Genomic DNA, 21,690 nt, shown 5'->3' on the forward strand with positions numbered 1-21,690 from the left:
CAGTTTGTAAAAGCATGTTTTTAATGCTGTTTTAACAGTGTTTTAATGGTGTTTTTATGATTTTTAACAGTATTTTGACGGCAAGTATTAAACCATGTTTTCTAGTATTTAACATAAATTAGAGTATTTAACCATGTTGTTTGCTGTCGCCATGATGACGGAGGTGGCGTAAGTGATGTGAAATTATTATTTTTAGAAAAAACCACAAGCGTTTCCTACTTCTAACCAATCATAAGTGATGCATTAACCTAACCAGACCTTAACTAGAGCGTTGTCCAGCCACAAAATATCCTTTTTAATTGCTTTTGAACCAGGAAGTGGAGACAGGCGATATTTAAATTCATTGTTTTAACCATTCTCCCATTCCGTCAACCACAGGGAATTCCCTGGGCATCCCCTCTACGTCAGAGTGACGAGCGGAGATCCTGATCACGTGACGAGTGCCCCGATCGCGAATGTGTGGTCATTGATTACTCTTGCAATGGACGTGGAAGTAAACCGTTTTGAAATAAAGTTTCATAAAAAAAAAGTAAACCGTTAAATATATTGTGCTTTTGAACGGTAAATATTAACATAAACCGTACACAGGTACATTTACAACTTATATTGAATCACTGTGAATACATCAGTCAGTTACATGACGTTAAATAGACTATCCTAAATAAATAAACATATTTACAATTCCTTAACATACATCACATGGTGTTTTTGTGGAATTAGCCACGGTTTCAACTTCAGCTGATCTGCATGAGACAGGAAACCCAGAAGAAAACATCAAGAGTAAGAACATAAGACAGCAAATATTCTGGGTGAACTTTAACTGAATGCTTCAGATTTTACTATAGCTAAATGTCTGACTAAAAGCATTTTAGACTTATTGAGAGTCAAGGGAATGGCAGCACAGCACCCACCTACACTAGCCTCACCAAGCCAGAGAATCCCTTTCTACTGTTAACTCATTTATCCTGACTACAGGCCAGTGCAGCACCATTGAACCTTTTTTTATAGTAATTCAGTTTATTACAATGAACTGAATATTATATTATTAAAAAAATATTATATTATTAATTATTTTCAAAAGGTACTGGGCCAATGCAGAATCCGCCTTCAGCTTTGTGAACGTGTGATCAATTTGTAGTCTCGATGCAGAGGAGTTGTAAAAATCTCCTGCTCTGGGTGGAACTGGGAGGGGGTGCTGCACGAAGACAGTCTTCAGCTGCTTGCTGTGAGGTGTAAGAATAATGCATGTTTTTTACGTTTGACTCTCCAAAAGGCTTCAATAATACCTGAAAGAAGATTTGACACTAGTCCCTTTTTGGAAACAAGCAGACAGAAATGTTACTAGAAGGGTCTGAACACTTGTTTAAGGCAACAATGTACAAATTAGCTACATGGTCCAAGACGCTGTAGTTTGCATTCAGATTCAATATCCATCATTCATTTAAGTTGATAAAACCAAATGGATGTGGCACCACTAAGGGAGTAACGTCCTGACACAAACTTCCCACTAAAGATTTAAATGAATTTAATTCTCTGGAGTACCATTGTGGTTGTTGTTTCTGTGCAGTAGTTTTATTGTAGAAGTTGAAATCTGGCAGACACATAGTAAAGAACTGAATTATGCAAATTAACCTTAAAATGCCATTCCATCCATTTTCTTCCGCTTATCCGAGGTTGAGTCGCGGGGGCAGTAGCCTAAACAGGGGAGCACAGACTTCTCTCTTCAAATGCATAACAATGAAATACAAATGGGTGTAAATCTGTTTTAGATCACTTTAATAGCTGAAGAAATGAAAATTTCCATTTAAACCAGAGAAAAACCAAAGAAGTTTAAAAAAAAAGATAAAGCTAATGTTGTCACTAACAATAAAACATGGAGCAAAATTCATTTTTAAAAAGCTAAAATAAAACAATTTATCAGAATAGTGTCAAAATGTATTTTTCCTCAATAGTGCAGAAGAAAATGGTTCTATCAGACTGTTTCATGTCTATTTCAAAATAAAAACTACAGGGCTCAACATTTTGAGACACTTGACAAAATGTTAGCTGAATAGCTTCCATACTATTGATGTTTTTCAAATGAAAAAATTACAGAGCACAATTATGTATTTCCAACATGCCTTAATTGGTACCTTGTAACAAAAATCATAGTAAAAATTCTCCCACATTTATCACAGGGATAGTTTTGATTCAGAGTGAATACGTTGGTGAGTCATTAGACGACCTTGTTGAGAAAAGGCTGCTCCACACTGATCACATCTGTAGGGTTTATCTCCAGTATGAACACGCTGGTGAGTTATTAGACCAGCTTGTTGAGAAAAGGCTGCTCCACACTGATCACATCTGTAGGGTTTATCTCCAGTATGGACACGCTGGTGACTTGTCAAACCACCTTGTTGAGAAAAGGCTGCACCACATTGATCACATCTGTATGGTTTATCTCCACTGTGAATACGTTGGTGACTCTTTAGACTTCCTTGTTGGTTGAACGCTGCCCCACACTGATCACATCTGTATGGTTTGTCTCCAGTGTGAATACGTTGGTGAATCTGTAGACTACCCATTTGATTAAAAGCTGCCCCACACTGATCACATCTGTATGGTTTATCTCCATTGTGAATACGTTGGTGACTCATCAGACTGCCTTGTGTGGTAAAAGCAGAGCCACAATAATCACATTTGTATGATTTTTCTCCAGTGTGCTTAAGTTGGTGATTTTTTAGATGAACCTTTTGGGTAAAAGCCGCCCCACATTGACCACATTTGTATGGTTTTTCTCCAGTGTGAATACGTCGGTGTGTAATCAGAGTACCTGATGTGGTAAAAGCTGCCCCACAATAATCACATTTGTATGGTTTGTCTCCAGTGTGAATACGTTGGTGTCTAATCAGAGTGCCTGATGTGGTAAAAACTGCTCCACATTGATCACATTTGTATGGCTTATCACGAGTGGGGATCTTCGGACCCGATGAAGCAGTGAGGGATTTCTCAAAGGGATCAAGGCAGTAACTTGTGGGTCTTTCTTTGCCTTTCTGTTTCTGTAAAGACAGAGAAGAGGAGTTAGATCATCTTGTTGGCTGACCTGTCACAGTGAAACACCCACCCAGATGCCCAGGATTTCATTTAATCTCACCGACGACAGAACACAGGGTCTACCGAGGAATGATTTCATTCAATTTCCTCTGACAAGTCTATTATGGCAATCAACAGTTTATACTCTATGGAGGCTTTGCTCCAGGCCTGTGGTTTTTAGCCACTTGCCGTGACTGAAACTCTACTAAACTGAAAGGATTTAAGTTATTCACTGTCTGAGACAATCTGGTGGAAACCTGTCCAACTGCTCGTTAACGCAAATGTCTACTCAGCCAATCACATGGCTGCAACTCAATGCATGTAGACATGGTCAAGACCAGGGGTCTTCAAGCGGGGGTCCGCGACCCGTAGGGGGGCTGCAGAGGTATTGCAGGGGGTCCTCCCACTTCAAAAGAAATAAAGCCAATTTTAACCAAAATAATTTGAGAGTTAAAAATAAATAAATTATATATATATATATATATATATATATATATATATATATATATATATATATATATATATATATATATATATATATATAAAAGAAGAAAAAAAAAACAAGAAAAAAAAAGACTTTAATATCTTTTTTGGTGAAGGAAAAAAAAGAATGAAGAAAATGAAGAAATGTTTAATTTGTTTTTGGGTGAAGAAAAAAAAGAAAGAAAGAAGAAAAAAAAACAAGAAAAACATTTTTTTTGAAAAAGGCCTTTAATTTATTTTTTGGGATTGACTCTACATAAATGATTCACATGACGTGAGTCATGTGACAAATGTCAACTTTAGAGCGGAAAAACGAGCTAGCTAGCTGTTTAAGAAAAGAAAATTAATTGTGATATTGATTTGGCTATTTCCTATTTAACGCTAGTTAGACCTGATGGATATATTTGTGGCAATAACGAAGCCTAAAGCTGGAGATTGTAGCGTTACAGCTCGGCCTAACATTACTCCTTCCACGTCTGACGAGGCCGAAGTTTCATCAACCGTAAACACATGTAGGCTAATAACCCAGTCAGGAATTGGCTAATAAGGTGATATAAGTAGAGATGCACCGATCAGGATTTTGAGGGCCGATCACCGATCCCGAAAAACCAGTATCGGCCGATCCCGATTTTGCAGATCACCGATCACAGCGTGAAATCCATAAATTCATCAATATTGTTGTCTCATGAACACGACATTGACATTGTATTATTAGGTATAAAAATTAGGAGATTAGGTGTAAACTCGGCTTATAAAGATTAAGTGTAGTTTAGTAGCTTCAGCTTTCCTGTGGTAATAATTATGTACAACATGTGCAACGACACAGGCAACAGCAGACATGTCACTCTCTAAAAGTTGATACAAGTTGCAAACTATAAACCTTAGTTTTCATGTGGAAAGAGGAATTAAATCTTAAAATGAAAATTAATTATGAATTATTAAGCTTTGTTAAAGCTTTAGCGGTAGCATCCGCCGCGTGAGGGAACTCTTGTGAGTAAAGCAAAACTCTTCACACTATAAACTCCACATGTCACTGGTGAAGCGACTGACACGACTGTCGTCCTGCATGAGGCTTTGGACTGTATTCTGGTAAAACTCCGACAGGATTTCATCAGTTAAATATTTACGACGCGGCAGCGCGCACCGCGGATCCAAGCTGCAAACGTGTTTAAACCCGATCTCTTCTACAACTGAAAGCGGTTGATGAGCAAAGCATATGAATTAATTACCTTACGATGTAGTTCTTTATTTGTCTTCCTGTCGTTTATAAGTCTCTGTTACAGGTGTTACAGCTGAGTTAGTGCCGTTATTGCGCGCTCCTTTTTTTCTCTCCCTTTTTTCTGCTGCAGCCAACTTTGAAAACTCAATATACTCCATGTGAAGAACTTTCAGATGTCTTATCAGCATCGTTGTGTTGAAATTATTTTGTAACATTCCTCATCATGGTATCTCCTTTGGACACACTTTGCAAACTGCAAATTTGTTGTCCTTTTCAGACGTTGTAAAACTCCCGCACCAGCGAGGCAGACGCCTCCTCAGGACCGCTCGGTCTGAGATGCGGTAACGCCCGCGCGGGCGGGGGTTTGTTGTTGTAAACGTCATCAGATCGGCCGCTCTGAACTATTATTTTCCGTTCTCCGATCAAAACCGATAGGGCCATTATCGGGCCGATCCCAATGATGGGCCTATCGATCGGTGCATCTCTAGATATAAGCAGAATAAAACACATTCAAAAGTTATTAGAAGCCAGGCTTAAAACTTAAAACTACACATTAAAAAACCAGCATCAGAACGGGGAAGAAAAGAGATTTAAGCGACTTTAAACGTGGCATGGTTGATGTTGCCAGACGGGCTGGTCTGACTATTTAAATGGGACCTATTATGGCATCGAATACCCATTTTAAACAGGCCTTGAATGTCTTAAAAACAAGCTTTTGATTGTTTTTGCTAAATAAATGAGAAATTCAGCCTCTGAGCGATGTCTTTTGCATCCCAGTCTCTAACCTCATTATCTATGTGGGATTCTGAGTGGGCGGGGCTATGATAATGAGCCATTGTGCTGATTGGCTCGCCTGAATGACACCGCTACGAAAAAATGGCGGAAGCTCCGGCCGGCGGAGTTAGTTGTGGGCGTGGTTTCACGCATCGGGGGCCAACCTATGTAAATCGCATTTACGTTACGTAACGAAAGGGAGCAGAATCTGAACGGCTCGTAGAAGTCACATCTCACTGGACGGCTCATCCGGGCGGCTGTACAGACACGGCAGAATTTGGTTGCTTTCCCCTTTCTCTGAGTTGGCAGGCTGAGGGGAGACTACTATATACTGTATATTTTAAAGCAAGAAAAAACTTGTTTTTCATAATAGGTCCCCTTTAAGAAACTGCTGATCTACTGGGATTTTCACCCACAACCATCTCTAGGGTTTACAGAGAACGGTCCGAAAAAGAGAAAATATCCAATGAGCGGCAGTTCTGTGGGTGATAGGGCTGTAATTCGATTTATTAGTCGATGCGGCCTGGCTCGACCAAAAATTCTGATTGGTTGATTCTTTAATTTAATTTAATCAGGAGGAAAATAAATGTTCTAAAGGGGGCGTTTTCAAAGCACACCTCTTTCACAGGTAACGGTCCATCTATGGAGATCCCCTTGTTTTTGCTATTTTGGATTAGCCCAACCCACTGACTAAAGACGGTTATGGCGCTTTTCCACTAGCACCTACTCAGCCCGACTCGCCTCGGGACGGCTCGTCACGCCTCGTCCCGGCTCCACCCGCTTTGTCCTTGTTTGTTTTTCCACAGCCAGGTGAGAAGTGGGCGGGTTGGGGTGAAGCTGCTGTGACGTACTCGATTGCGCAACCGCTTTGTTTGTGTCGGCGCACATGAGAAATCAGCTGGAGCCGCGAGCGGCTGAGAGTAAAACAGAGTTCCTGGTGGATCTGATCGTTCCTTATCACCCGTCTACATCCCTTTTTTAATTCTCTCGTCAGCCACCAGGTTTATGAACATCTGCACCTCAGAGTTGGATCACCAAACAGACGTTTGCGCTGTATAATAAAATCGCTGTGAGCTCCGAGTCGCTCTCGCGCTGACTCTCGCTTCCTGATTCAAACGTCTGGCGGCCCGCCCAATCGGTGGCGTGGAGGGTGGTGACGTCAGATCCAGGGCCAACTCAGCCGCTTAGAACCTCGGCAGCCTCGTTACAGAAAAAGTATCTGCTTGGCACGGTTCCACCCGCCTCGGCCCGTAGTGGAAAAGCGCAAGACGGAGGCGTGGCGGGTAGAAGCGCTGAGTAGGTACTAGTGGAAAAGGGCCATTAGATTGTGAAGTAGGAGGACATGGTCCGGTGATTTGTTGAACCGTATCATGTCAAAGACATCTGCAGTGTGGCAGAATTTCATAAAAATAGATAATGGTAAAAAAGTTCAATGCAAACTTTGTAAGTTGCTGTGATTCAACAGTTTGAATCACAGCTCAACATCAAACATGGCTGATCACCTGAAAACAGTAAGTTAACCTGCCCCTCCGTTCTGACAATATGAACATAACAGAATTTACATATTTCAATGGTTTAGTCTAATAATTGTTTAGTAACTGAAGGCGCACCCACCCGCAACAAAAGCAGCATCCCCCAGATACACCCAGACCAACCTGGTCCCCCAGATACACCCATACCTCGCTGGATGTTAAGCCTCTTACTGCAATCCACCTGTGTAAAAATATATACTCGCCGCCATTGTGTACGGTTCAAAATGACATCACCGTGTTGGTTAATCATTAAACATGACAAAGCAGTTCAACAATTTCAGTGCAAAACATTACATCAAAAACGACTTAATAAAAATAGCAAATTGACGACAACAACACAATTTTTGTTGAAATTTGAGGGCTTCAGTCGACCAAAAGTTTGTTTGGTTGATTTTGACCCTCGTGGGTGCAAATGCCTTGTTGATGCCAGAGGTCAGAGGAAAATGGCCAGACTCGTTAGAGCTGATGGAAAGGCAACAGTACCTCAAATAACCTGAACACACAACACGTCCAACCTTGCGGTTGATGGGCTGCAGCAGTAGAAGACAGGGGGAAACTGGGGCTACAATTCGCTAGGGCTGCAGATATCGAATATTTTAGTAATCGAGTATTCTACTGAAAATTCCATCAATTAATCGAGTAATCGGATAAAACCTTCTTTTTTTTTTAGTTGAAGAGCAATTATAAATATACATAAGATGTAGGGCTGAAACGATTCCTCGAATAATTCGAGTAATTCGATTGCAAAGAATGATCGAGGAATTTTCTCTGCCTCGAGGAATCGTTTAATTAATTAATTTATTTATTTATTATTTTTTTTCGTTTAATTTCACCAGCTCAAAGCTTCGTATTACGCCCGGACCACATTTAATGCGACACAACACGCTGACGCTGCGCACGTTAAAGGGGGGAGAAAGAGGCGGCGGATATGTTTGTTTTAGTCACATGCCATGCTCAGGTAGTCTGCAATGGCCCAGACGGGAGACACATGTAGTTCAGTGCTTAACTTTTATTTTTAATCCACGCTATATTCTTCTGGTCCGTTCTCCTAATGTTCCCCCTCTAAATGTTCCGCGTTAAATCGACGCAGAGTCTACGCCGCTCTCCGGTGAGGGCGGAGAGCGCCGGTCCACATTAGGAACCAGTGCTACTTGATGTTTTATCCATCAATGACTACAGAGCTAAAATTGAAAACTATCCAGTTAGCTTTATTACGTTTTTATTTTTCATCCTCATCACTCTACAGCTCTGTGTTTTTACAGATTAAATGCGTTAGCCGCATCGACAATCGTCATAATTAATAGAAACCTCGCCCTCCACAGGGCTGACGTTATGTTAGCAAGGTACCGTAACGTTAATCTCATTAATTAGCGCTACATTAACCTAATTTTACCTTGTCTCGGGTGACGGTCCTCCGCTCTGGGAGTAAACAGGGTTTTGGTGGAGATGCTGCAGCATTGAGGACGTACTGTTGTGGTATGCAAGCGCTGTCTTACAGTGAATACATGCAACAGTGTTCGCCTTGGTGTCCTGCTTGAAATGCTCCCACACTTTTGACATTTTCTGCCTTTTCTTTTAGTTAAAACCAAACATATCCGCCACCTCTTTCTTCGTCCTTTACGTGCGTGGCGTCAGCGCGTTGTAGCGCATTAAACGTAATCCGGGCAAAATACCATGCTTTGAGCTGGCAAAATTAAACGATTCCTCGATTTTTTTGTAACCGAATCACTGTAATTATTCGAGGAATCGTTTCAGCCCTACAATTCGCGCAGGCTCACCAAAACAACAGAAGAAAGAAAAACGTTGCCTGGTCTGATGAGTCTCCATTTCTGCTGCGACATTCGGATGGTAGGGTCAGAATTAGGCTTCAACAACATGAAAGCATGGATCCATCCTGCCTTGTATCACCGGTTCAGGCTGGTGGTGGTGGTGTAATGGTGTGGGGGACATTTTCCTGGCACACTTTAGGCCCATTTGTACCAACTGAGCATTGTGTCAACACCACAGCCTACCAGAGTATTGTCCACCCCATGTCCATCCCTTTATGACCACAGTGTACCATCTTCTGATGGCTACTTCCAGCAGGATAACGCGCCATGTCATAAGGAATCATCTCAGACTGTTTTCTTGAACATGATGATGAGTCCACTGCTCAAACGGCTCTACAGTCACCAGATCTCAGTCCAGTAGAGCAGCTTTGGGATGTGGTGGAACGGGAGATTCGCATCATGGATGTGCAGCCAGCAAATCTGCAGCAACTGCGTGATGCTGTCATTTCAGTATGGACCAAAGTCTCTGAGGAATGTTTCCAGTACCTTGTTGAATCTACGCCAGGAAGGATTAAGGCAGTTCTGAAGGCGCAACAGGGAGTTGCGCCTTCAGAACGAGCCTGGATTGGCCACCTATTTTATTTTACATTTAATGAGAAGGCTCGGGGCACAGCCATTTTTATTTGCAAGAACATTCAGTTTGAATCAGACAAAACTATCGCCGACCCCGCGGGTGGAGTGGTTCTGGTAAACTACAAGGTGTCCTTGTTGTCCTAGCTAGTGGTTATGGACCTAACTGGGAGTGCATTTACAAACATTGACAGCTACCATTTTATTGTGGAAGATTTTAATTTGATCCAAAATCCGATACTTGATAGATCCTCTAATAAAGTACTTGCTCTAACCAAGTCAGCTAAAACACTTGGCACTTTCGCTAAACCCATGGCGGTGCAAGTGTCCCTCAACTAAACGTTTTGGTTTTTTTCTCACTTGTTTTTTTCTTCCTGGACAATAGACACTTTTCCAATGTTAACTCCTGTGACTACCCTAGCATGGGTATATCGGATCACGCCCCTACATCTCTTGATAATTTTCCGCGTGCAGATCAAACCTTTGACAATGGAGGTTTAACTCTGCTTTGTTAGCAGAGGATTCATAGACAATTTGTGCATTCTCAAATGTCACTATTCTTTGAATTGAATGATCTACCAGAAACTAAAAGGGGAATGCAGTGGTAATCTTCAAAAGCCTATATCAGAGGCTAACTAATCTCCTTTGTCTCAAATTTAAAGAAAACTGAAACATCCATATATGGCGCCATGTGCTGAAAACCTGACGATGATGACAAAGACATTGCTAACGGGACACTATCCCACGTAGGACTGTGTTCGATTTTCCGATTCTAAATCGATTCTCATGTTAATTCTGAAAAAAATTGATTCGTATGTCTAAAGATCGATTTTTTTCATTATTACATTTTCACCAGGTGAACTTTAATCCCAGTAGTCACGTCATTTAATTCACGCATGCGCGTGGTGTGAAACTCTCAAACAATAAACATGGCATCGAAGAGAAGCGGTAGCGTTAACAAAGCGCTGGTTTTGAAAACTGAAAAGCTTAAAAAAATTTGCGTGAAAGTTTTTTCTTTGACTAAATGAACCTTTCTTTCAAGAATATGCTCCAAGAGGGGTCACTAAAAAGCGGGGACATTGCACACTTCTCTGCCCCCTCCCGCCCCCGCTTTCCACAGAACAAAACAAACATGTCGAAGAAGCTGCCTGAGAAACCAGCGCACAAGCTACAGAACCAACGCTTTACTCCCAGGTACAGAGTAGGGATGCAAATTATCGATTATTTCATTAATTGACAGTTGATAACCTTATCGATCGATCATCGATTAGTTGATAAGCAGCGTTTTTCCCCCATCTGAGATACAAACATATTTTTTTTTGCTTATATAAAATACAAAGGACATTTTAATGTATTCCTTAATCAAATATTTATTTGATACAAAAGTAACAAAAAGACATTTTTGTACCACAAGGAATATAATATAAAGTGCACTTCAAGGCTATTAGTAGTAGCAGCCATAATAGTGTCATTTGTGTCAAGCAAATTTTAAGTTCTAGTTACGTTTTAAGTTAGAGTTTTGGCAGTGTTCAAAATAAAATTATGAGACCTGCTGTATTGGAGCACATTTTCTTTTAGTTAAAACTGTAGTGGGGACAGATGTTTAGAGAAACCTATGTATGTACCGGGTGAAGGCTGATTTATGGTTCCGCGTTACAACAACGCAAAGCCTGCGTCGATTTAAGGCGGAACCTTCAGGCTTTAGGGGAGCATATCGGAGAAGAACCAGAAGAATATAGAGTGGATTAAAAATAAAAGTTAAGCACTGAGCTACATGTGTCTCCCGTCTGGGCCATTGCAGACTCATTGCCTGAGCATGTTACTAAAACCAAACATATCCGCCGTCTCTTTCTTCTAACTTTATGTGCGCGGCGCAGCGCCTTGTGTCGCATTAAATGTGGTCCGGGCGTAATACCAGCTGGTGAAATTAAACGAAAAAAATAAATAAGTAAATAGATTAATTGTAATCGTTAATTTTAATCGGGTAATTTCATAACGGCAATTAATCGAAAATCGATTAATTGTTAACATCCATAGTACAGAGCAGCTTCCCCAGGACTGTTACTCCCAGGTACGGAGCAGAGCATCTTCTCCTGGAGTGTTAAGGCTGGAAAATACTTGCTGTTGAGCCTACGTTCGCGCGGACAACCAGCGTTAAGAAACGGACCTCGCTCGCGCTCCACGGGAGGAGAGCGTGTCGTACTGTAACACAAAATTACAATTCCACCTATTACAGACATCGCCGTTAAAGTACATGATCATCAGCCTCTTTGTGTTGTAACTACAGATGCACCGATCAGGATTTTGAGGACCGATCACCAAAAGCAGTATCTGCCGATCACAATGTGAAATCCATAAATTCGTCAATATTGTTGTCTCATATACACAACACTGACATTGTATTATCATCATTATTATTATTATTATTAGGTATAAAAATTAGGGGATGAGAAAGTATCATGAATTGTCTGTTTTATTGCAGGCTGAAGCAATGTGCAATATTTTACCCTCTAGAGCAGGGGTCTCCAACTCCGGTCCTGGATCCACCTATCCAGCATGTTTTAGGTGTCTCCCTGCATGAACACACCTGATTATAATCAATGGTCATCATTAACAAGGTCTGGACAACTCTGTTGTTGACAAAGCTCCTTGTTTCATCAGAATCAGAATCATCTTTATTGGCCAGGTTCGAACATTGTCCAACAAGGAATTTGACTCCGGTAGTTTCGCTCTTTGGTGATAAAATAAAATAAACAATTGTGGTATTTCTATGATACAGAATAAACAGTATAAACATTTAAGGTGCAGCAGTTTGAGGTAGAGAGAGAAAAGAAAAGAAAAGAAAAAGAAAAAGAAAAAAAAGAAAAAGGGACAGTTCTGAATAAAAATAAACATAACCTATTTACAATTTTACAGGGCAATTATACAAAAAAAAATACAAAAGATTATACAAATTATACAAATCATGGTGTGCTGAAGCAGGGAAAGATCTAAAACATGCTGGATATAGTAAAGCAGATTAGTGAAACGATACTTCACTTTGGTATAGAAGCATGAAATTTGGCACAGATACTCTCCAAGATCTACACTTTAGGGAACAGGCGCGTGCCACTCAAAATTCCAAGATGGCGACCCCAAAATCCAAGATGTCCGCCCAAAAATGTGTTTTTTCCTTTATAACTCAAAATGCCTTGGTTTTAAGCCCCATAAATATATTGAAGTTGAATACAAACGTAGGTATTGTGGACATTTTGGTACCAAGTACATGTCTGTATCCATTACGGTTCTTGAGATACACCATATAGAAACTTGTATATACCCGGAGAAGTGAGAATTTTGTAAGATTGTTGTTACGAGAACATGGATTTATGAAAATGTTACTCTCATAACCTGATATTTTCAGTAGGGTTACTTACTATTAAGACAACCTGGGGGTTGTCTTAATCTTAGATATCCCCATGGCCAACCCTCAACCTGGAGGCCCAGGGCGCTGCTTTGTCTGCCTCCTCCCCTTTTACCTATCCGGCTTAGTTAAACTTGCCAGGGATATAAATAAAATAAATAAAATCCCCACCGGCATAGCCCTCAGGATGATTGGAATACTCAAGCCTCTCCACCACGGCAAGGTGCAGCTTACAAAGAGGAAGGGCCACTTGTTTGGAAAATGGCCAGTAAATATTCAGGATGGGGCCGTTTTTAAACATGTCTTCCACTCCTGTCCTATATTCATTGTCAAAATGCTTAAATATTGATGCAAGCCTATATGCTCCAAATATTGTGTTGGCCACTCTTTTTGAAAAAGTGTATAGCCAGTAAAAAATCAAGATGCTGCCTTTTGCAAGATTGCAGGCATACAAAGGGCCACTGTTATCGCAAAATTCAATGACCAGCAAAAATTTAAGATGTTAATGTCCACACTGAATTTGAAAGGTTGTGCATTCGATCCCCTGCCGAGTCAAACAAAAGACCATCTAAAATACTACATTTCTTCCTGCTTGGCACTCAGTATTATGGTTTGCATCAGGGGCATCATATCAAGGAAGGTGCACTTGTCATCACGGCACTCGATAGGCTCCAGGCCCACCACAAGGTTTTCAGTGTACTTGCTCTATTCACATTTGCAACCGCACAGTGCTGTGCAATTGAAACCCAACTTGAAACATTTGCACCTTCCACAACACTCTGATTTGCAGTTACACTTGGCCAGCTGTTCACAACTTTGAGCAACAGACGCATTTGCTGTCCAGTAGACCTGCCACTGTGCACCGACCTTTGTCCATCCCCAGTCAGCAGGGCTCTCTTCTTGTGGCTTACGCTGGGTTGCCTGACCCCATGGGCAGCCTGCCTGATAGGCAGCGCGTTTAGTGTGTTGAAGCAGAGCTGCTCTTGTTGGAGGAATGGCTTCATATGGCCTCTGCTTTCGGGCAAACATATCAAGCCTAGCCTCATCTACACTAACGGCCGTACTCGATCTGTCGTACATGAGGACAACAAACTTCTCCAAGATCTCTAGCTCACCATCAATCAATACAGGAGGGTATTGACCTAGTTTGCTGAAGATGGGAGAGGCCTCAGGGCAAATGTCCCAGGTTTGCCAGTCTTTTTGCCTTTGTTCCGAAAGGCTGATACAGTATCGCAACCTGTGAAGGTGTGAAAGAAGAGTATGCCTTTGGTCTTAACAGGCCCAATAGAATGGTACAGGTCATGAACACCAATCCACTTTAGGCTCACACCATGTCCAAATGCAACCCACAGTTGCTGCAGACCAAGTTCTTGGAGGGATGGAAAGATGTTAAGTGCGATAACAAGAATATCGGTGTCATTGGCTTTGATCATTATGGTTTTGCTACCCTCCTCAGTGGCATGTTTGGCATGTACAAAGATGCGGCTATCAGCTTCCTCATGGAAACATTTATCCAGACTGTCTAGACAGGTTTCAGAGGTCACCAGTGTGCCCTGGTTGTGTAGTGACATTCACTCTACTATACTCTACTATAATGAGAATTTGATGGCCATCTTGAAAAAAGGGCCGACATCTTTAACTAATAAGACAACCCCCAGGTTGTCTTAATAGTAAGTAACCCTACTGGAAATATCAGGTTGTGAGAGTAACATTTTCATGAATCCATGTTCTCGTAACAACAATCAATCTTACAAAATTCTCACTTTTCCGGGTATATACAAGTTTCTGTATGATGTATCTTAAGAACCGTAATGGATACAGACATGTACTTGGTACCAAAATGTCCAGAATACCCAACTTATATTCAACTTTAATATATCTATGGGGCTAAAAATCAAGGCATTTTGAGTTATAAAGGAAAAAGCACGTTTTTTGGCGGTCATCTTGGATTTTGGGGCCGCCATCTTGGAATTTTGAGTGGCACGCGCCTGTTCCCTAAAGTGTAGATCTTGGAGAGTATCTGTGCCAAATTTCATGCTTCTATACCAAAGTGAAGTATCGTGTTGATAAAATGAGTTAATCTGCTGCACTAATAGGGGCCCTCAAGGACCAGGGTTGGTGACCCCTGCTCTAGAGACTCTTAGAGACGACTTGGACTCGCTTACAAAGAGTAAGTGTAGCTTACTAGCTTCAGCTTTCTTGTGGCAATGATTATGTGTACAACACAACACGTGCACCAACACAGACAACAGTAGACGTATCACCGTTTTGTAGGAAAAAATAAAAACGATTTCATAGGGCCCTATCTCTATTTGCTGCCCTTGATCTGTTTGGTAATTCTGCCCCACACGATGTTTCTGAAAGCAGTTATATCAGCATTCTGGGAGGTGATTGGTCCCTACAGCATCATTAGCTGCCAATACTTGCTGTTGAATCTCAATATAATACTAGTATTCATGTGTTGCATAACTACACAGTTATTTAATTCAGGCAACAGCTTAAAAAACATTTTTAATAACACTAACCCAAATCGATATTGAATCAAATCAAATCGTGATAATCAATTCTGAATCTTAAAGGGGACCTATTATGAAAAACACGTTTTTTCTTGCTTTAACATACAACTCAGAGAAGGAGGAAAGCAACCAAATTCTGCAGTGTCTGTACAGCCGCCCGGATGATCCGTCCAGTGTCACGTGACTTCTACGAGCCGTTCAGATTCGGCACATTTTCGTTACGTAACCAAAATGCAAACCACGCCCACAACTAAACACTGTGTCCTAACTGCATGAGAGCGTCCGACTATCGAATCGCACTGCGTGACATTGGACGCTCTCTGTCCATCTCCCTCCAGCAGCTGCCACTTTATTGAGGTTTTTGTAGTGAAATGAGGAGGAATCATAGAGATAACTTCTCATTTCAACTAACTGGACCAGCCGTTCCTCATCCATGACTGTTTCCTACAGCGCTTTCAACGCGAGCGACAGGAAGAAAATAGAAGCAGGGCGTCCGACAAATGTTCAGCTCAAAACGGCGCGCCGTGTCGCGCCGTGTCGCTGCGGCCAGTTAGGACAGTCCAATAGAAAATAAAGCAATAGAATTGATTTTGTCGCTGACGCTCACTTGCATCGCATGCATGTTCCGCGTTACACCAACGCAGACCCTACGCCGTACCCTACGGCGTAGGGTCTGCGTCGATTTAACGCAGAACCATAATTCAGGCTTAACTCCGCCGGCCGCATCTTTACAGATCTTCCCAAAAACGCAAAGCCAGTGGGTTTGACAAACGGTGGCTGAACCAATTTACCTGGCTCAGGCTTACTGAGGAAGGTATGGTCTGTTATTTATGCCAAAAGCACTGTGCCCACACGCAGCAGAAATTATCACTATCTATGTCTGTATCAAAATAAATACAAAAATACTTAATGCATGAATTGTTTTGTTTAAGGGGAAGACACCTCTGCGCAGCAGACTGAAGGAGAAGCACTTGGATGTCTGTTGTAAGGTGGCCATCGATGAACCGGACCAGGAGGCCTTGGACTACAAGGAGCATGAGGAGCTTCTACAGATGGAAAAATTGGAGGCTGAAATGTTCTGTCTGGTTGCGAGATTTGTCGGTAAATGTCTGAAACCCAACAAAAACTCAAAATCCTACCAAGACTACTTGTCTTAAATCCAGTCAAAATGTTTTATTTCTAGTCCAAAAAAAATCATTACATTTAAAATAAGACAGTCACCTAAACAGTAACTTGTTGTAGACCATTTTCACTCATTTCAGTGAAAACGTTCTCTTGTTCCATTGGCAGTTCTTTTTATTTTTGGTAAGGTTGAGTTTTTATATTTGTATTTATGTTAATAAAATAATGCTTTAACATGATAATTGTCATATTTTTAATCATATTAGAATTATAATACAAAATACAGAATATCTTGCTGGTAAAAAGTGTTTGCTCGAGCAAGTTGGAGGCACGATAAACCCGCACGCGTGTGCGCATGATCAGGATGGATGATGAGCTTGGTACCGTAAATTGTGATACAGGCGCGCGTAGACGCCGCATCGAGTGGTTTTGCCCGTTGCTGCGATACGACAACATTGCCGCCATATTGGATGTGGCAAGACTGCGCTGTAAACTAATACAAGTAAATTGACTTATTTTCATAAAGCGCCTTTCTACCAAGATATTTACGTTTTACATCTCATTTATTCATTCACATGCGCACTAATATACTTGGAAAACAGTTAGGCACCAAATATAATATATTTAATTTTCTCAGATGGCAAAAATAAGAACTTTATTGATCCCACATAGGAGTAATTCATGTTGTATCAGCTATAGAGAACAAGGTAGTGCTGAAAAAATATCCCCCTCACAAAAATAAGTAAAATAGAGAAACATATTTTCTCATCAACAAAGCATATTTTACATAAACATATTTTACATTTTTCAAGTAACATTTACCATTTTTCAGATTTTTCAGTTATTTTATTGTCTGAAAAATGGTTCAAATATGTTATTTTGTTACTTGAAAAAATTAAAATGTGTTTTGTTGATGAGAAAATATGTTTCTCTATTTTTCTTATTTTTGTGAGGGGGGATATATATTGTTTTTCGGCACTACCTTGTTCTCTATAGCTGATATAACATGAATTACTCCTATGTGGGATCAATAAAATTCTTATTTTTGCCATCTGAAAAAAATAAATATATTATATTTGATGCCTAACTGTTTCCCAAGTATATTAGTGCGTGTGTGAATGAATAAATGAGACGTAAAACGTAAATTTCTTTGTAGAAAGGCGCGTTATGAAAATAAGTCCATTTACTTGTATTAGTTTCCAGCGCAGTCTTGCCACATCCAATATGGCGGCGACGTTGACGCATTGCAGCAGCTCCATGGGGCGGATACGGATACATGTCTATGAGCGGCTACACGTGGCCGCGGTCGCGCAGGGTCGCAAAAGACAGTGTAACACCGGCGGCGTCTCCCTGCTGGGATACGAGCCCGGAGAAACAAGAGGACAAACGAGAAAAACAAGCATGTGATTCTGATCCTTCACATTAGATTATTGTTATGGAGGAAATAACGCGTTTGGACCGCCCAGCAGCATAAAAGACCGAGCCGGTACCTGGACACTGACCTGCAGACGTGCAGACTTCCTGCGGCTGCTGGACCCGCCAGTGTTCTGGTCCTGGTCCTGGTCCCGGTCCCGGTCCCGCTGCTGGTTTTCCTCCATTTTCGTGATTGGTTTTAGTCTTTTTCTCCTTCTCCTGTTCTCATCCACTGCTCTACTCCTCTGGTCTGTCCCATACAAGTCACGTGTCAGCGTCACTACACGGAACAGGGTTCTTTTTTTTTTCTTTTTTCTTTTATTGAGCATTTTAGAGATTTAGAACATACAGACATTCAGCCAAACATTTACAGGACTGTCTCAGAAAATTAGAACATTGTGATTTTCTGTAATGCAATTACAAAAATAAAAATGTCATACATTCTGGATTCATTACAAATCAACTGAAATATTGCAAGTCTTTTATTATTTTAATATTGCTGATCATGGTTTACAGTTTAAGAAAACTCAAATATCCTATCTCAATAAAAAAAATTAGAATATTCTGGTAATCTTAATCTTAAACTGTAAACCATAATCAGCAATATTAAAATAATAAAAGGCTTGCAATATTTCAGTTGATTTGTAATGAATCCAGAATGTATGACATTTTTGTTTTTTTTTATTGCATTACAGAAAATAAATTATCACAATATTCTAATTTTCTGAGACAGTCCTGTATACACAAAAACTTATGCAATACACAAAAACTTGTGCAATGCAGTATACAATATAAAATGTATATGTATGAAATAAAAATATCTATAAAATTAATTTAGCTTAAAGGGGACCTATTATGGCATCTAATACCTATTTTAAACAGGCCTTGAATGTCCTAAAAACAAGCTTTTGATTGTTTTTGCTAAATAAATGAGAAATTCAGCCTCTTAAACCATGTCTTTATCTTCCCAGTCTCTAACCTCATTATCTATGCGGGATTCTGAGTGGGCGGGGCTATGATAATGAGGCTCTGTGCTGATTGGCTGCCTGAATGACGCGATACACCGCTACGAAAAAATGGTGGAAGCTCCGGCCGGCCAGAGTTAGTTGTGGGCGTGGTTTCACGCATCGCTCCTGTCGTTACGTAACGACGGGAGCAGAATCTGAACGGCACATAGAAGCCACATCACACTGGACGGCTCATCCGGGCGGCTGTACAGACACTGCAGAATCTGGTTGCTTTCCTCCTTCTCTGAGTTGGCAGGCTGAGGGGAGACCACTTTATACATGTTAAAGCAAGAGAAAACCTGGTTTTCATAATAGGTCCCCTTTAATCAAGGTCAATAACCCTCTTAAAACCGGAATATTAGCAATAACCCGGTTTTGCACGGCCATGTAAACACCAATAACCCCTTTAAATAACCGGAATTTGCTCATATCCAGGTTTTTAAAAACCTGAATATGACCCCTGGGTTACTCCTTTTAAAACCCGAATATTTGGTCATGTAAAGCCTAACGGGATATCTCCATCAAAAGGACCAGGAATTTGTTTTCTGCACATGCTCTTTTCACAAGGAATCTTGGTCTTTTGAGTCCAGTAAGTTCTTATAAACACGGAGAAACCAAGACCAGGAGGAGACTAATCACTTCATAAATGTAATGAAGGATATGAACATTTTGGCATTTGTAGACGGTAGAAAGTACCGGGATAGCGAGATTTACAAGAAGTTGAGCGAAAAGTTGCGCGAAGCAGCATTTGTAAGAACGCCAGACCAGATCAAGCTCCGCCGTGCGGCTGTTATTGTTGTTGTTTTGGATTTGGATACAGGAAGAAGAAGCGGAAATTACAGGAATTGCGTCATGATGTTCTCCGTGCTTCGCTGGTTTGATCCAGATATCCCAAATGATTAATCACCATGTAAACAGGGATAACCCTGTTTGCTCACACATGTAAACGGAATATTCCGAATGTTTCAGTAACCGGAATATTAGCAATAACCTGGATTTTGACTGCATGTAAATGTAGTCAGTGTATGTTCGCTCTTTTGGTTTGACATTAGTTTAAGGGAGTCTATAAATAAATTAAAATCTTCAAGGAAATCATTGAAATTTGGGAGTGATTTTGAGAATTTTGCTTTGTGTATATGACCAATTGCAATCATGAGATTTACTATGTAACTTAATGGTTTATTGTCAGATTCAAACTGAGTGATAACATCTTTAGCCATAATTGTTATAGAAAAGTAAGTTTTACTATGTATAGAATTCTCAAAATCAGTCCAAAACCCAGATGAGAGTGAGCAGTGATAAAACAAATGTATGGGAGTTTCAGGCTCAATCTTACAAAAGGTGCAATCAACATCAACATAAACAAATTTGGATATTAACTTGTTACAAGGATAGATATTGTGTAAAATTTTAAAATGAATTTCTCTGATCTTATTAGAGATACAAAATTTAAAGGGACACAACCAAGCTTTACGCCAGTTTATGTTATCTAATTGTGAGTTCCAAAAACATTTTCCTCTGGGTGGAATCTTATCGTAACCATGGAAAACCTTCCTTATATGTTTGTTTGTACACTTTCTGTCTGTTAAATCTAAACCTCTAATCATTAAACGTGGCATTTGAATTTTAACATTTTGATAGCTATAGTGACGTTTCATTGATTCAATTATACCTGAGGGTATAGCTTTTATAACCGATGCGAATTCTTTGTATGTGATCGGAAAAGACCTGGCTTTAATGAAGTTTTCATAGCTACGAAGACCACCCTTTTCATCAAACAATTCTTTTACAAAGATAATATCTTTTTGAATCCAGTTTTCTTTATATAAACTTTTCTTATTAACAGTAATATTACCATTGTTCCAAATAATATTCTTATGTGGTGAAACATTGTGAACATAGCATAATTTCCATGACACTAATTCAATTCAATTCAATTTTATTTGTATAGCGTCTAATACAACAGATGTTGTCTCTAGACGCTTTCCAGAGACCCATACCCAGAACATAAACCCCCGAGCAATTATTACATAAACAATGGGAGTTAAAAACTCCCCTAGTGGGAGAAAAACCTTAAGCCAAACAGTGGCAAGGAAAAACTCCCCTTTAGGAGGGAAGAAACCTTGAGCAGGACCAGGCTCATAAGGGGGGACCCTCCTGCCGAAGGCCAAACTGGGAGGGTCGGGGACGTCAGCAGCACACAGCAGGCATGTGGAAGCAGCAACGGGATGACCAGAGGGGGGGGCGCAGGCAGTTGGAAGCAGCAGCGGGATGACCGTGGGTGGGGGGGGGTACCGGGACCGCAGGCCAGCACGCAGCTCCCGAAGCTCCGGCCTGCAAACATGCACAAAAGAGAAAAAAGGGGGGCCGGCAAAAGGGACTACAGGAGCGATGGACAAAAATGATGGCTATGATATACTTATAATAAATAAAAATGGAAATGGAGAAGAGAGGAAGGGAAAAGGAGAGGAGAAGAAGAGTGAGAGGCTCCGCCCAGCGGATCATGTCGGTCCCCCCTGCAGCATAGGCCTATAGCAGCATATCTACCGCGAAGCTATATTTGAGACTAACTATTATAGTATTGTTCTATAGCTGCAACTATGACTACTGACTCTAACACACTAGAGTTTACACTACCTAGAGATTTACCAACACTAACTATAGGCTTTACTAAACAGAAAGGTTTTAAGTTTAGTTTTAAAGGTGGAGGTGGTGTCAGCCTCCCAGATTGGAAGTTTGGAGTTTCTGTC

The 21,690-nt window shown here is 40.7% G+C and overlaps 1 protein-coding gene across 1 annotated transcript; it reads right to left on the reverse strand.

Moving 5' to 3' along the window:
• Positions 1-1,789: 1,789 nt before the first annotated feature.
• On the reverse strand, positions 1,790-18,135 carry LOC133419894 (zinc finger protein 239-like). The gene is made up of 2 exons (XM_061709385.1): positions 18,023-18,135; positions 1,790-3,038 (listed from the first exon to the last, which is right to left on the reverse strand). Exons 1-2 carry the CDS (start codon positions 18,116-18,118, stop codon positions 2,172-2,174), a joined length of 963 nt encoding a protein of 320 aa, XP_061565369.1. The 5' UTR covers positions 18,119-18,135; the 3' UTR covers positions 1,790-2,171.
• Between the last annotated feature and the right edge of the window lie 3,555 nt (positions 18,136-21,690).

This window comes from Cololabis saira, chromosome 19 (genome assembly GCF_033807715.1).
Source record: "Cololabis saira isolate AMF1-May2022 chromosome 19, fColSai1.1, whole genome shotgun sequence".
Lineage (NCBI taxonomy): Eukaryota > Metazoa > Chordata > Actinopteri > Beloniformes > Belonidae > Cololabis > Cololabis saira.